This window comes from Gopherus evgoodei, chromosome 1 (genome assembly GCF_007399415.2).
Source record: "Gopherus evgoodei ecotype Sinaloan lineage chromosome 1, rGopEvg1_v1.p, whole genome shotgun sequence".
NCBI classification, from domain to species: domain Eukaryota; kingdom Metazoa; phylum Chordata; order Testudines; family Testudinidae; genus Gopherus; species Gopherus evgoodei.
The window spans coordinates 135510058-135523647 of NC_044322.1; the positions used below are offsets into that span (position 1 = coordinate 135510058).

The 13590-nt window shown below is 44.1% G+C and overlaps 1 protein-coding gene across 1 annotated transcript in view; it reads left to right on the forward strand.

The window, feature by feature from the left end:
- The first annotated feature begins 1932 nt into the window (after positions 1-1932).
- The window catches only part of TLR8 (toll like receptor 8), a 28765-nt gene continuing 17107 nt past the window's right edge, over positions 1933-13590 (forward strand). Inside the window, exon 1 of the mRNA XM_030572918.1 lies at positions 1933-2050. Within this exon, the coding sequence (XP_030428778.1) occupies positions 1979-2050 (72 nt within the window). The 5' untranslated portion in view covers positions 1933-1978. The remainder of the gene's footprint in view (positions 2051-13590) is intronic.

A 13590-nucleotide genomic window follows, 5' to 3' on the forward strand; every position in this document is an offset into this window, starting at 1 on the left:
CAGTAGCACTTGGGCTTCAACCCAGACACTCCAAGCACCACCTAACTCGAGCTAGAGACTTTTGTGCATGGACAATAGTTGGGTTAGGGGCAGGGGCGGCTCCAAGCCCCAGCACGCCAAGTGCGTGCTTGGGGCAGCATGCTGCGGGGGGCGCTCTGCCGGTCGCCGGGAGGGTGGCGGGACCAGCGGATCCTCCACAGCCACGCCTGCGGGAGGTCCACTGGAGCCGCAGGACCAGAGGACCCTCCGCAGCCACGCCTGCGGGAGGTCCACCGGAGCCATGGGACCGGCGAGCGGCAGTGCCCCCCGCGGCATGATGCAGTGCTTGGGGCGGTGAAGTGTCTAGAGCCGCTCCTGTTTAGGGGCAACATTTGAGTTACATCTTGGACTAACACAGCAGTGAAACAACTCCCAATTCCAGCTGTTATCCATTCCATCTCTCATATTTCTTTTAGTTTCTTTAGCCACATCTCATTTGTAGTGCTTTCCTTCATGAGCCAGAATATTTTCTTGCATTTAAGCATTTTCTTGTAGTTGTTAATATTTTGAATGAGTATTGTCTGTTATGAAACTGCTATAAAAGTTCATGAAAAGGCCCACCAGGATATAGAAACAGGTCTAGTTTTTAATACGGTTTATTTCAAAGGTTTTCGGTAAATGTTTGTGAATGGGTGACCAGGCCCAGAAATTTGTGTGGGGACTGAGTTGCCCCTGTCCTGTCCAGCAGAGGTTGGAGTCATTCTAATTCATTTTGCTGGTCAGCACTGGGAGCTGAAAGCGGCCTGTCAGTAGTGCCATTAGCATTTTCTCCAAGGGGGTGTGTGAGAAGAGTGGTGCTTTGAGCATTCTGAAAATGTCTGATCATATGCCATTTTATCATTATCCTGAAATTCTATTTCTGTGCTACGTGTGTATGCTGTGACTCACCTGCTGAGAGCTGCATAGAGAGTAACAATGTGTCTTTTTAAGCTTTAGGTTTAAACTTAGATTTCCTTCAGTTTTTTTGTTGCCATTTCAGATCTTATCAGTTTTCAGGAATATCTTGGTTTTCCTGGATTTTCTCCTTGTTGGAATCCATTCCTGCTACATACCGATATCTGGGATCATTAATTTCATGGCTCTAGTAAGTTTCCATGACAATGATACTGTAATTGTACATAACAGAAGCTATAAGATTATTGAAATGAAAGGCCTGACACAGGATTAGGAGGAAGGGGCTTAATTTGAGCAGTTGCACCCAAGCTAGTATCCTTAACGTGTATTTGGATGGGATAAGGCAGGTATCATTCCACTGAAGACAAGGGTGTTACATTGGTGTAAAAATGTTGTAAATAAGAGAATAAGGCCCAACATTTTCAGTACCTTATAAAGAAAAAAATAAAATGAAATAAACTTGCTTTTATTTAAACAAAGCAACTTTTACTGGTGGATACTCTGGGTTAACTCCAGATCCACCAACAAATTAGTTTATTTCAAGAAAAACAAAAAGTGAGACTTATATTTTGTTCTTTCCTTTTACTTTCAGGAGGAGGAGGAAAAGCTGGTTATTTTAGCCCAAAATAGGCTTTTCTCAAAGATATTAAGGATGTCTACTGGCTTTGGGGGGTATTATTTATGTTTGATATAGAAAATAGGCTGATTTTTTTCAGTGCCCATACAATGTTACTCTAAGAAGTGTCATAACTGAAAGGTCCTTGAATGAACAGCATTGTAGGAGTGTTTATTTTGATCAAGTGAGCCACCTGGATACAGAAATATCTAAAAGTCACCTTGCTCACCATTGTGAGGAAGGGGTTCACTGTTCCTCACATGAATAGTCCCACTGACTTCTATTTAAATAAAATTATTAGCTGACTTCTTAGTGTGACATTATTCACACTTTTAACATACAGAATACTTCTACACTTCTGTTTTGCCTTTATTATAAAACTGTAAAACATCTTATTCCTGTTTCTTAGTTCTTGATTCCATTAAAAACATGAGACTTCCCTTTTGTCTTCTTCACTTCCCAATTCTGAAGGCTTCCTACTCCTGCTCTTTGTGCAAACTTGTAAGTATGTCTCTATTAATGCTGAAACAGTCCTGTTCTTTATACGCAGCATGCACTATCTGCTCAAATTAACTGTTTATTTCCAAACCTGGATACAGATGGAGATGGAGAATTTCACATTTAATTTCTTGCCAGAAGTGATTTTTGATATGCTGGAGAAAAGGATTTTTTGAAGGTAGACTTTATGTTACTCTCCAATGATGTACAAGTCAGGCTTCCGCAACTGATTTCCATGGGCACACTCTTTACCGCAAGAACACATTATTATTGATGTATTGCTTCCTACTAGTGAGAAATCTTCATTTCTGTAAGTAAGTGGTACAGTTATAAGACTGTCTATTTCTATTTGAACAAGTTGAGAACTTTCCATTTTCTCATATATATATATATTTTAAAGTTAGTAAATGTCTAATAATTCTTGGGGATTTTAGAAAAAAACTCTACTATATCCATTGTATTAAAATTAACATTTGGTTCTAATTTTATCACTGCTAATAATTTTTGCTGCTTATCTTTCATTCTTTATTGAATGGACATTGTCAAGGCTGTCAGCTCCAACATTTGCCTTCCTACTCCATTTTGCTACAAAAACACTCTGGGATCTGTGTTTCATTCTTCTGTTGATCCTGTTTTAGTGATTGTAGTAGAGCGGCGCCGGAACTCAACCCTCCTTGCGGGCGGAGGGAAGCCACACCGGCCCACCGCACTCTGTTGGCTCGGGGTCCGTCCCTTGCTGCGGGGCAGAGTGAACCCACAACAGTTAGCAAGTGACCCAGACCCCTGGGCAGGGCGGGGCAACACACACAGTCTAGGCTTAGGCCTTGTCAGCTGGGCTGAGCCTAGGGGAACAGTATGTAAGCATGCCCAGGCCCTTGGGCAGGGCGGGGCAACACACACAGTCTAGGCTCAGGCCTCGTCAGCGGTGCTGAGCACAGGGGAACAGTATATAGCTTCCACTGGTCGGGGAGGGGGAGTCTGCCACCCTTGAAGGGGTGGCAGGGGGAACGCAGGCCCTCCCACTCCACTGCGTTCCAGCCCGGGGCCCTAGTAGCGGTCAACACCGCTGGCGGTCAGTGGGGGATCCTGACCGAAACACACTGCCATCTGCTCAGGTGAGCCTGCAGCCTGACTGGGGTCGGCTGCCCCCGGGCCACTTCCAACCTCCCCCTCGCTGGGTACCTGCCCTCTGCCAGCGTAGTCCGGGGGGTCCCAGATCATGGGTTCCTCAGGGTGTCCGATGTCGGGAGGTCCAGTCCACTCGTTGGGATATCGGGCGTCCGGAGGTCCGGTCCACTCCTCGGGGTACCGGGCGTCGGGAGGTCCAGACAGCTCCTCCAAAGGCCGAGCGTCGGACCGCTCAGGCAGCTCCTCTGAGTACTGGCCCCAGGGGAGGTCAGGCCAGTACCCCTCTGGGTACTGGGCACGGGGTAGGCCGGGCCCAGCAGGAGCTTGGGCCCTAGCGTCTGCCTTCTCTGGCAGTCTCCTCCTAACTGAGCGCTGGGGCCGGGCTTTTGTACTTCCGGTCCCGCCCCCCGACTTCCGGGGGGCGGGGACAGGCGGGATGGGCCTTGGGCTTCCTGTCCCACCCCTTGACTTCCGGGGGAGCGGGGACAGGTGGCGGGGCCTCCGCCCGTGGCCTATGTCCCTCAGGAGCACGGGGGAGTGGGGCCCCCTCGCTACAGTGATTAATACAAAAGCAGTTATACATAAGGGAGTTTCATCTGTGTCATGATTTGTAATTTCCTATATAACCAAAAAGAAATGTGCTAATCTGTGCTTGCTGTGTGATTAATTCAGTGATGCCAGGGACTGACACGCACATATGTAAGCCTGCCCCGCCCCAATATTCCTGTAGTCTAGTTGAATGCTCCCTGAATTGGGAAAGAGACAATGAGTTCAAATTTCATCTCTACTGACTGTAGTTTATATTCCTATGCATCTCACCAGCCTTATTATTCATCAAGGCTACCAGGCAATCTGGTATGAGTTGCCTTCTCATTTTACAAATATATAAAAGGTGGGAAAGAAACACACAAAAACTTCACGTAACGATAGCTAAAGTTGCATCAGGACACTCCCAACCAACTGAAAATGTGAAAAGTATGGAAACATGTTAGGGGAAAAGTCTCCTACATTCCTGGGCACTTTTGGATTGCCCAAAGCACTGTTGGTAACACACTACCACTCTCCATAAGGCTTTTGCATCCACCTCCAGCAGATAGATACCGAAAAGCAATGCATACACCAACTTATCAAACTCACACTCAAAACATTAACAGTGACCTCAGTATTGTTAAAGCAGAATAATTTTCTGAATGTGTGACTGAGATGAGTTGATCTGTTGACACAGGGGCACCCAAGCAGTATGAAGACTTTGTACTAGAGTGCTAATCTGATGACTTTGCACTGCGCATTGCTTTTTGGTATCTACTGGAGGTGAATGTGAAGTTTTTGAATGTTTATAACCAAAGGTGTAATTTGGGGGTGTTAGTCAGAAATACTCAAGTAAAAGAGCTTAGTGGTAAAGTTGGCTAACATAGCAACTTTAGTTTGTGGACCTGATCCCACGCTCACTGATTCAATAGAAAGACTCGGTTAACTTTATTGGATGTGCGATCAGGCCCTACGTTTACTGATCTTAATCTAGCTCGTATTTCTGAACAAGGCATAGCCACCATATAATTCAGTCTACTTGCTATGACTAACAGTCTTTGCTCAAGAGAGGTAGGGGCAGTATAGCAGAAGTTTGGGTGAACAGTGGCTGAGCAGAATGGAGAAATTTCCCCAGTATCTGCACTATACATGGCCCATGCCAGAGCTATTAATGCAATGATCCCTAGGGCCTAAATTCACTCACAACTTTAATAAACACTCAGCTACAACTGACAATGTCTGCAAAGGCTAAGATAGCTGTACATATACAGGATCATGTACTGCACATGCACATTGGACCAGGCCCTAAGTTCACTGAAATAACTAGGCCCCAGATCCTCCAAGTTAGGCCTGAACTCCCATGTAATGAGTACTAAATAAAGACACCAAACGTACCAGAATGGTGGCTCCAGACCTGTGGGACTGTCTGGGTTCAGTTCCCCACTCTAGGCATTGTGACCTGCAGGGTTGCTATGCTGCTCAGGTTTGGCCTGAGCCCCCTGTGATCAGGATGGAAGGGAGTCCAGGTCAAACCTGAGCAGCACTGTGCACCAGGTCACAACCCACCTGGAATGGGGAGCTGAACCCAGCCAACCCCACAGGACCAAAGTCACAAAGAGCTGCCTTTCAACGCCGCGCCAGGACTCCCACACAACCCTTTGACACATTCTGGTGTCCCAATGTTGGGTAGAGATTCATGGGTTGGGAAACCCTGGTTTAGAGCGGGGCTGCTGTAAACTATATTGAAAGCAACTGGTCCCTAGCCACTTCCAGGATTGGGGAGCTGCAAATACATCCACCTCCCTCAGCTGTAGCTAGTGGATTCTGGGTGTAGCTGAGGACTGTGGTCATTTAATTTCCAGTCATTGTAATATGTATAACAGCAGTTGGTTCTGCCTCTGATGTAACCTTATGACTGCTTTCGAAGTATGAAATAATACCTGAGACGCTTTCATATTAACATAGGATACTTGATATAGACAATATTTATCACTGCACACCAAAATCATCCAAAACAACATTCATTGCCCTCTGGACACTTTTTAACTATGGGTGGCAAAAGTTGATAAAGTAACAAACAACTTCAATCCATGATGTTCAGGTCATGATATTTATGAAATACTTGGTCATGTTTTAATTATGTTATTAATGTAGGTTTGTGCACTAATTAGCATATGGTAAAATGAAGCATAAATGCTTCATCAGATGCCACTACTGTTATTAATGAGTCATTCATCTAAGAACATAAGAACGGCCATACTGGGACAGACCAAAGGTCCATCTTGCCGAGTATCCTGTCTTCTGACATTGGCCAATGCCAGGTGTCCCAGAGGGAATGAACAGAACAGGTCATCATCAAGTGATCCATGCCCTGTTGCCCATTCCAAACTTCTGGCAAACAGAGACTAAGGACACCATCTCTGCCCATTCCGGCTAATAGTCATTGATGGACCTATCCTCCATGAATTTATCTAGTTCATTTTTAAACCCTGCTATAGTCTAGGCCTTCACCACATCCTCTGGTAAGGAGTTCCACAGGTTGACTTGCGCTGTGTGAAGAAATACTTCCTTTTGTTTGTTTTAAACTTGCTGCCTATTAATTTAATTTGATGATCCCTAGTTCTTGTGTATGAGAAAGAGTAAATAACACTTCCTTGTTTACTTTCTCCACATCAGTCATGATTTTATAGACCTCTATCATATCCCCCCTTAGTCATCTCTTTTCCAGGATGAAAAGTCCCAGTCTTATTAATCTCTCCACATACGGAAGCTGTTCCATATCTCTAATCATTTTTGTTGCCCTTTTCTAAACCTTTTCCAATTCCAGTATATCTGTTCTGAAGTGAGGCGACCACATCTGCACACAGTATTCAAGATGTGGGCGTACCATGGGTTTATACAGAGGCAATATGATATTTTCTGTCTTATTACCTATCCCTTTCTTAATGATTCCCAACATTCTGTTAGCATTATTGACTGGTGCTGCACATTGAGTGGATGTTTTCAGAGATCTATTCACAATGACTCCAAGATCTTTTTCTTGAGTGGTAACAGATAATTTAGATATGTATAGTTCGGATTACATTTTCCAGTGGCATTACTTTGCATTTATCAACACTGAATTTTATGTGCCATTTTGTTGCCCAGTCACCCAGGTTTGTGAGATCCCTTTGTAACTCTTTGCAGTCAGCTTTGGATTTAACTAGACCCTAGAATCTATGTATCTATGTATGTATGAATAGTTTTGTATCATCTACAAATTTTGTCACTTCACTGTTTACCCCTTTTTCCAGATCATTTATGAATATGGTAAATAGGACTGGTCCCAGTACAGATCCCTGGGGGTAGGGCCGTCCTTACCCATATGCAAAACTACTCAGCTCCATAGAACATCAGGAAATTTGGGGCACCAAATTGCCCCAAATTTCCTGGTGCCCTACACAGCTGCGTGCTGCTCCAGCGGCCAGCCCGATCCCCTGGCTGGATGAGCTGGCCAGGAAAGCTGCCCCTGCCCCTGCTCTGCTTCTTCCCACCCCTGCTCCACCGCAGCCCTGCCCTCACTCCACCCCTTCCCCAAAGCCCCCACTCCTGCTCCTCCCCAGCCCTGTCCCCTCACTATACTCCTTCCCCTGAGCTATGTCCTGGGGAACTGCAGTAGGGGTTGGGTGCACCCTGCACTCACTGGGTGGCTGAAAGTGGAGCAACCCAGCCCCCGCCTGCTCCACTCCGTCGGCTCCCAGCTGTGCTGCCAGTGACAGCTGGGGACAGTTCCTCCGCCCCAGGACCTGCTGGGAGCCAGGGGAGCAGAGCGCAGCAGGCTGGGGCCAGGTCACTCCACTTCCCACTGCCCCATGAGTGCGGGGTAGGTCCTGCCCTCCAATCACTGGGTGGCAAGAAGTGAAGCAACCCATCCCCAACCTGCTCTGCTCTGCCGGTTCATGCTAGGGGGCGGTTTCCACCCTAGCCCCCAAGCCTGCTCCTGCCCCCCCACGGAGGCTTGGGGCCAGCCTCCCCTTCCCCCTGTGGTGGGGTGGGGCTGTATAGGGCACCACAATGTCTAGGGACGGCCCTGCCTGGGGGACACCACTATTTACTTCCCTCCATTCTGAAAACTGACCTCTTATTCCTACCCTTTGTTTCTTATCTTTTAACCAGTCACCGATCCATGAGAGAACCTTCCCTCTTATCCCATGACAGCTTACTTTGATTAAGAGTCTTTGGTGAGAGACCTTGTCAAAGGATTTCTGAAAATCTAGGTACATTATATCCACTGGATCCCCCTTGTCCACATGCTTGTTGACCCCCTCAAAGAATTCTAGTAGATTGGTGAGGCATGATTTCCCTTTACAAAAACCATGTTGACTCTTCCACAACAAATCATGTTTATCTATATGTCTGACAATTTTGTTCTTTACTATAGTTTCAACCAGTTTGCCCAGTACTGAAGTTAAGCTTACCGGCCTATAATTGCCATGATCGCCTCCGGAATCTTTTAAAAAAATTGGCATCACATTAGCTATCCTCCAGTCATCTGGTACAGAGCTGAGTTAAATGATAGGTTACATACCACAGTTAGCAGTTCTGCAATTTTACATTTGAATTCCTTCAGAACTCTTGGGTGAATACCATCTCATCCTGGTGATTTATTATTGTATCTTTATCAATTTGTTCCAAAATCTCCTTTAATGACACTTCAATCTGGGACAGTTCCTCAGATTTGTTACCTAAAAAGAATTGTTCAGGTTTGGGAATCTCCCTCACATCCTCAGATATGAAGACCGATGCAAAGAATTCATTTAGTTTCTCTGAAATGGCCGAATCATCCTTGAGTGCTTCTTTATCATCTCAGTCATAGAGTGGCTCCTTTGGTTGTTTAGCAGGCTTCCTGCTTCTGATGTACTTAAAAATATTCTTATTATTTTTTGAATCTCTGGCAAGCCGTTCTTAAATTCTCTTCGGCCTTCCTAATCATATTTTTACATTTAATTTGCCAAAGTTTATGCTCCTTTCTATTTTCCTCTATAGGATTTAACTTCCACTTTTTGAAGGATGCCATTTTGCCTCTTACTTTTTTTATTTTTTTTTAGGATAAAATGGCTGCCATCTCATACAAACTGCTTTGCTTACTCTTCACGATTCATGTGGAGTCTGGAATCTTCTATTATCCCTGGGTCTCTAAGAAAATGCCTTGTAAAGTGTATGTAGAAAACAGTAGTTCCTCCATAATCTTTGACTGCAGGCATCAACATTTAAAGGCAGTGCCACTGGAAATAAATGACAATGCTACCTGTTTGATACTTTCATATAACCATATTAAAAATGTTTCTCATGTGATCTTCCAAAAGTTGAGGAATCTTATGCAGTTATATCTTAACTATAATGCAATAAATCAGTCAATGGCACAGCCTCTTGGCTTGTTTTGAAACTTAACAAAATTAGAGAAATTAGCTCTCAATCACCTGCAGGAAGTTCCCAAAGGTCTCTCACCTAGTATAACCTCATTAGAACTGAATGCCAACAAAATAGTTTCTATTAAGAACAACACCGTCTCAGAACTCAAAAATCTGAAGGAACTCTACATGGATCAGAACTGTTACTATAGCAATCCCTGCGGAAAAACTTTTGAAAAAGAGGATGAGGCTTTTGTAGCCCTCACCAATTTGACTGTGCTGTCACTTTCCTATAACAATCTGACCCGAGAGCCCCTCAATTTGCCCTCATCTCTAAGGGAACTTTATCTTGGCTTTAATAAAATAACAAGAATTAGCCAGGGTGATTTTAATGAATTGGTTAATTTGCACCTTCTTGACCTAAGCAGGAACTGTCCAAGATGTTGTAATGCCCCCTTTCCATGTGAACCCTGCATTATAAACTCTTCCATTCAAATACACCAATTTGCTTTCCAAAATCTTAAGAAATTAAAGATTTTGGTTCTCACCAGCACCTCACTAACTAGTGTACCAGCCATCTGGTTGCAGAACATGACACAGCTAAAGGCGCTGCATCTGGCATTTAACTATTTACAAAATGAAATAGCATCTGGTGAGTTCTTACGGGAGTTGACTTCTTTAGAGGAACTTGACTTATCTTTCAGCTTTGAGGAAGAAGTATACTTATCATATCTAAACCTCTCACAACATTTTTCTTCTCTAGTCTCTTTAAAAAGATTACATCTTAAAGGTTATATTTTCCAAGACCTGTGTGAAAAGCACTTACAACCTCTAATAGCTCTAAAAAAGCAGAATATCCTTGATCTTGGGATACATTTTATTAAACAAATTGATCTCGCTGTATTCCAGGATTTTAGTAATCTAACAGAAATCTACTTAACAGATTGTAACACTTAACACTTTTTGTAGGGAACAATAATTGTCTTTTAGAACAGGTTGGAAAAAAGGCATTCCCAAAATATTGCCATCTAACTCTGGAACGAGAAGGCCAGCCAAGCCCTTCAGTTATGCAAAAGTATAAAAAAATAGACCATTTCTTGTATTACATTATTGGGCCCCAGTGTTCTTCAGATGGCAAAGCATTGGATATGAGCTCAAACAGCCTTATCTTCATAAACCCAAATCAGTTTAAAAGTTTTAAGGATATAGCCTGCTTGAATTTGTCTTCAAATGGTATTAGCCAAGCTTTCAATGGCACTGAATTCAACCTAACCAAACTCAAATATTTAGACTCATCAAATAACAAATTGGATTTTGCTTATGGTTTTGCATTTAATGAAATGAAACTTCTCAAAGTGTTAGACCTGACCCATAACAAGCATTATTTTCGCCTGGCAGGAGTCACACTTAGACTGGCATTTATTGAAAAGCTTCCTCAGCTAAAGGTTTTAAACTTAAGTTGGAATGTTATTTCCACACTGACAGACAGACAGTTAAGCAGCAAATCCCCTGAAGAATTAGTTTTTAAAGGAAACTGCCTTGATATTTTATGGGGCAACAAACATGAAAGATTTTTTTTTTTAAGAATCTCGGTAGCCTAACATACATTGATATATCCCACAATAGACCTTTAAAAATCCCTGCTAGAGTATTCCTGAGCCTGCCACCAAACCTAACACAGCTATTCCTAAGCAACAACAGATTGCAAGTGCTTATCTTTGCAAACCTCTCCAGACTGAAATATTTGAAGCTGCTTGACCTGAGTCAAAATAATTTCAGAACTGTTCATATTTCATTCAAACAGTCTCTGCTGTTGAGGTGTAACAGGATTTCAGAGATTGCTGTGGACTTTTCAAATACAAATGGCAGCCTTCTGTTCCTTGATTCGAGTCACAACAAGCTAAAATATATGAACCAGTCAACACTGGTTCATATACAAAAGTGTAAAATATTTAAAGTTAAAGGGCAACCCTTTTGATTGCACTTGCCAAAACAGTGACTTCATAAAATGGATACAGACAACTAATATTTATATATCACGGCTAGCAACAAAAGTCAACTGTGCAATCTGCATACTTGTACTTTGGAGGAAGTTGCTGCAACATTATTTTATGTTTCATTCTTCGCTGTTATTATGTTGATAGCTGTTACAAAACATTTTTTTACTGGGATGTCTAGTATACATACTATATTTGTGCAGTGAAATTAAAAGGATACAAATCTACAGCCACAGACAAAGCTCTCTATGATGCTTACATAACCTGTGATACTCAGGATGCGACAGTAACCGACTGAGTAATAAATGAGCTACGATTTCATCTAGAGGAAAATGGAGACAAACACATTCTGCTGTGTTTGGAGGAAAGGGACTGGGAGCCGGGAAAAGCTGTCATTGACAACCTTGCACAGAGCATCCATCACAGCAGAAAGACGATATTTGTTCTAACTGAAAGATATGTGAAAAACGGGATCTTTAAAACTGCTTTTTATATCGCTCTGCAGAGGCTAATGGATGAGAATACAGATGTAATTGTGTTTATTCTACTGGAGCCAGTGCTACAGCATTCCCAGTACCTGAGGCTGAGAAGGAGGATCTGCAAGAGCTCTGTTCTTGACTGGGCTAAGAATCCGCATGCTGAAGGCCTTTTCTGGCAAAGACTAAAAAGTGCAGTGCTAACTGATAACAGCATGTGAGATGATGGGGTGTACAGTATACAGAAAGGGGTTTTCCTTGCTGATTGAATGGGGATGTTTTATGGGAAGCATCTTTCATCTAACGTAACTGTGACAAAGTTTTATGTCCCAAAGAGTCTGCCTTGCATATTTTAAAGCCCTGTAGCTAAAAACACGTAATATGAAACTATTCTGTGAAATGCATAACCTCAGTGCTCACAGAATTTTCAGCTTTTAATAATATTTACTGTTCATGTATAGGAAGTTTATTCTTTAATATTGTGTGATCCTGGGCAACTAACTTTACCTCTGCATACCTCCCTTTACACTTCTGTAAGACTCACTTCTAAATTCATGTTTGTAAAGTGCTATGCAGTCCTGTAGCGGGGGAGTAATCCCACTCCTGCCCTGAAGGGCTTAAAACAGCCCTGCAAGAGGGCTGTGGTGGGGAACCAGTAAGCCTAGGCTGATTGGGGAAGCAGCCGCAGCTAGGCCACACCCCAATCAGGCCACAGCTGGCCCTATAAAGAGGCTGCTAAGCTGGCAGTGAGAGTGTTTCTCTTTAGATGCTGAGAGGGATGGGCCTGGCTTCTGGGAGCTGAGCTGGGTACCGAGACTGGAGCAGGGCTGGGGAAAGGCCAGAGGTGCTGGGGAGCTCTGGCCTGGAAAACCCTCAGGCTGCAGGCCTTGTTAAAGTCCAAGAAAGGTAATGGGGTTGCAGAGGTGCAGCCCCAGGGTAGGCAAAGGGAGCAGGTCCAAACACTCCTTGCCAGTCATGAGTGGCAATTATACTGCAGTCAGCCCCAGTAAGTGGGGGGTAGCTGGTGACCGGCTACCTCCCACTTACTGGGGCTGACTGCAGTAGTCAAAGGCTGAGGTGAGGTGAGGATAGGAGGATAGGGTCCCTGGGGAGGGGAGACACAGTGACACTGCAGGGGCACTGCAGTGACCCCAGGACCAGCGGAAAGCTGGACACCAGCCTGCAGAAGACACTCCTGAGTGGAAAGAGCTAATTCCCTGGATGATCATCAGGAGGCACTGCAGCGGTGAGCCATCACCCTGTTACAGTTCCCCTTATCAAAGGCACTAGGAGTCTGATCTTGCTAATGGGAGTTTTGCCATAGATTTTATTAGGCTCAAGATTGGGCCCTGTGTCTATTCATGGTATTACTGTTATTAATAAGGTAATGTTAATAATCAGTCCAAATAATTCCTCTCTTTCTGTACTAGATTGTGATGGGGTGTCTGCTCCACACTGACCATTAGGGGTTAATAGAGCTCTAGAGAGGCTGCGCAGGAGACAGTCAATTAGAGAGGGGCTGCAAGGAGTAGCCAATCAGGGCCGGGCTTGCCCATATAAGAAGGGCTGCAGAGCAGAGCAGCTTCAGTTGCTCCCTGGAGCTCAAGAGATGTTAAGAGTGACAAGAAGGTAGCAAGAGATGTTAAGAGTAACAAGAAGAGTTTCTTCAGGTATGCTAGCAACAAGAAGAAAGTCAAGGAAAGTGTGAGCCCCTTACTGAATGAGGGAGGCAATCTAGTGACAGAGGATGTGGAAAAAGCTAATGTACTCGATGCTTTTTTTGTCTCTGTCTTCACGAACAAGGTCAGCTCCCAGACTGCTGCACTGGGTGGCACAGTATAGGGAGGAGGTGACCAGCCCTCTGCGGAGAAAGAAGTGGTTTGGGGGTATTTAGAAAAACTGGACAAAAACAAGTCCATGGGCCTGGATGCATTGCCTCCAAGGTTGCTAAAGGAGTTGGTGGATGTGATTGCAAAGCCATTGGCCACTTTCTTTGAAAATACATGGCAATCAGGGGAGGTCCC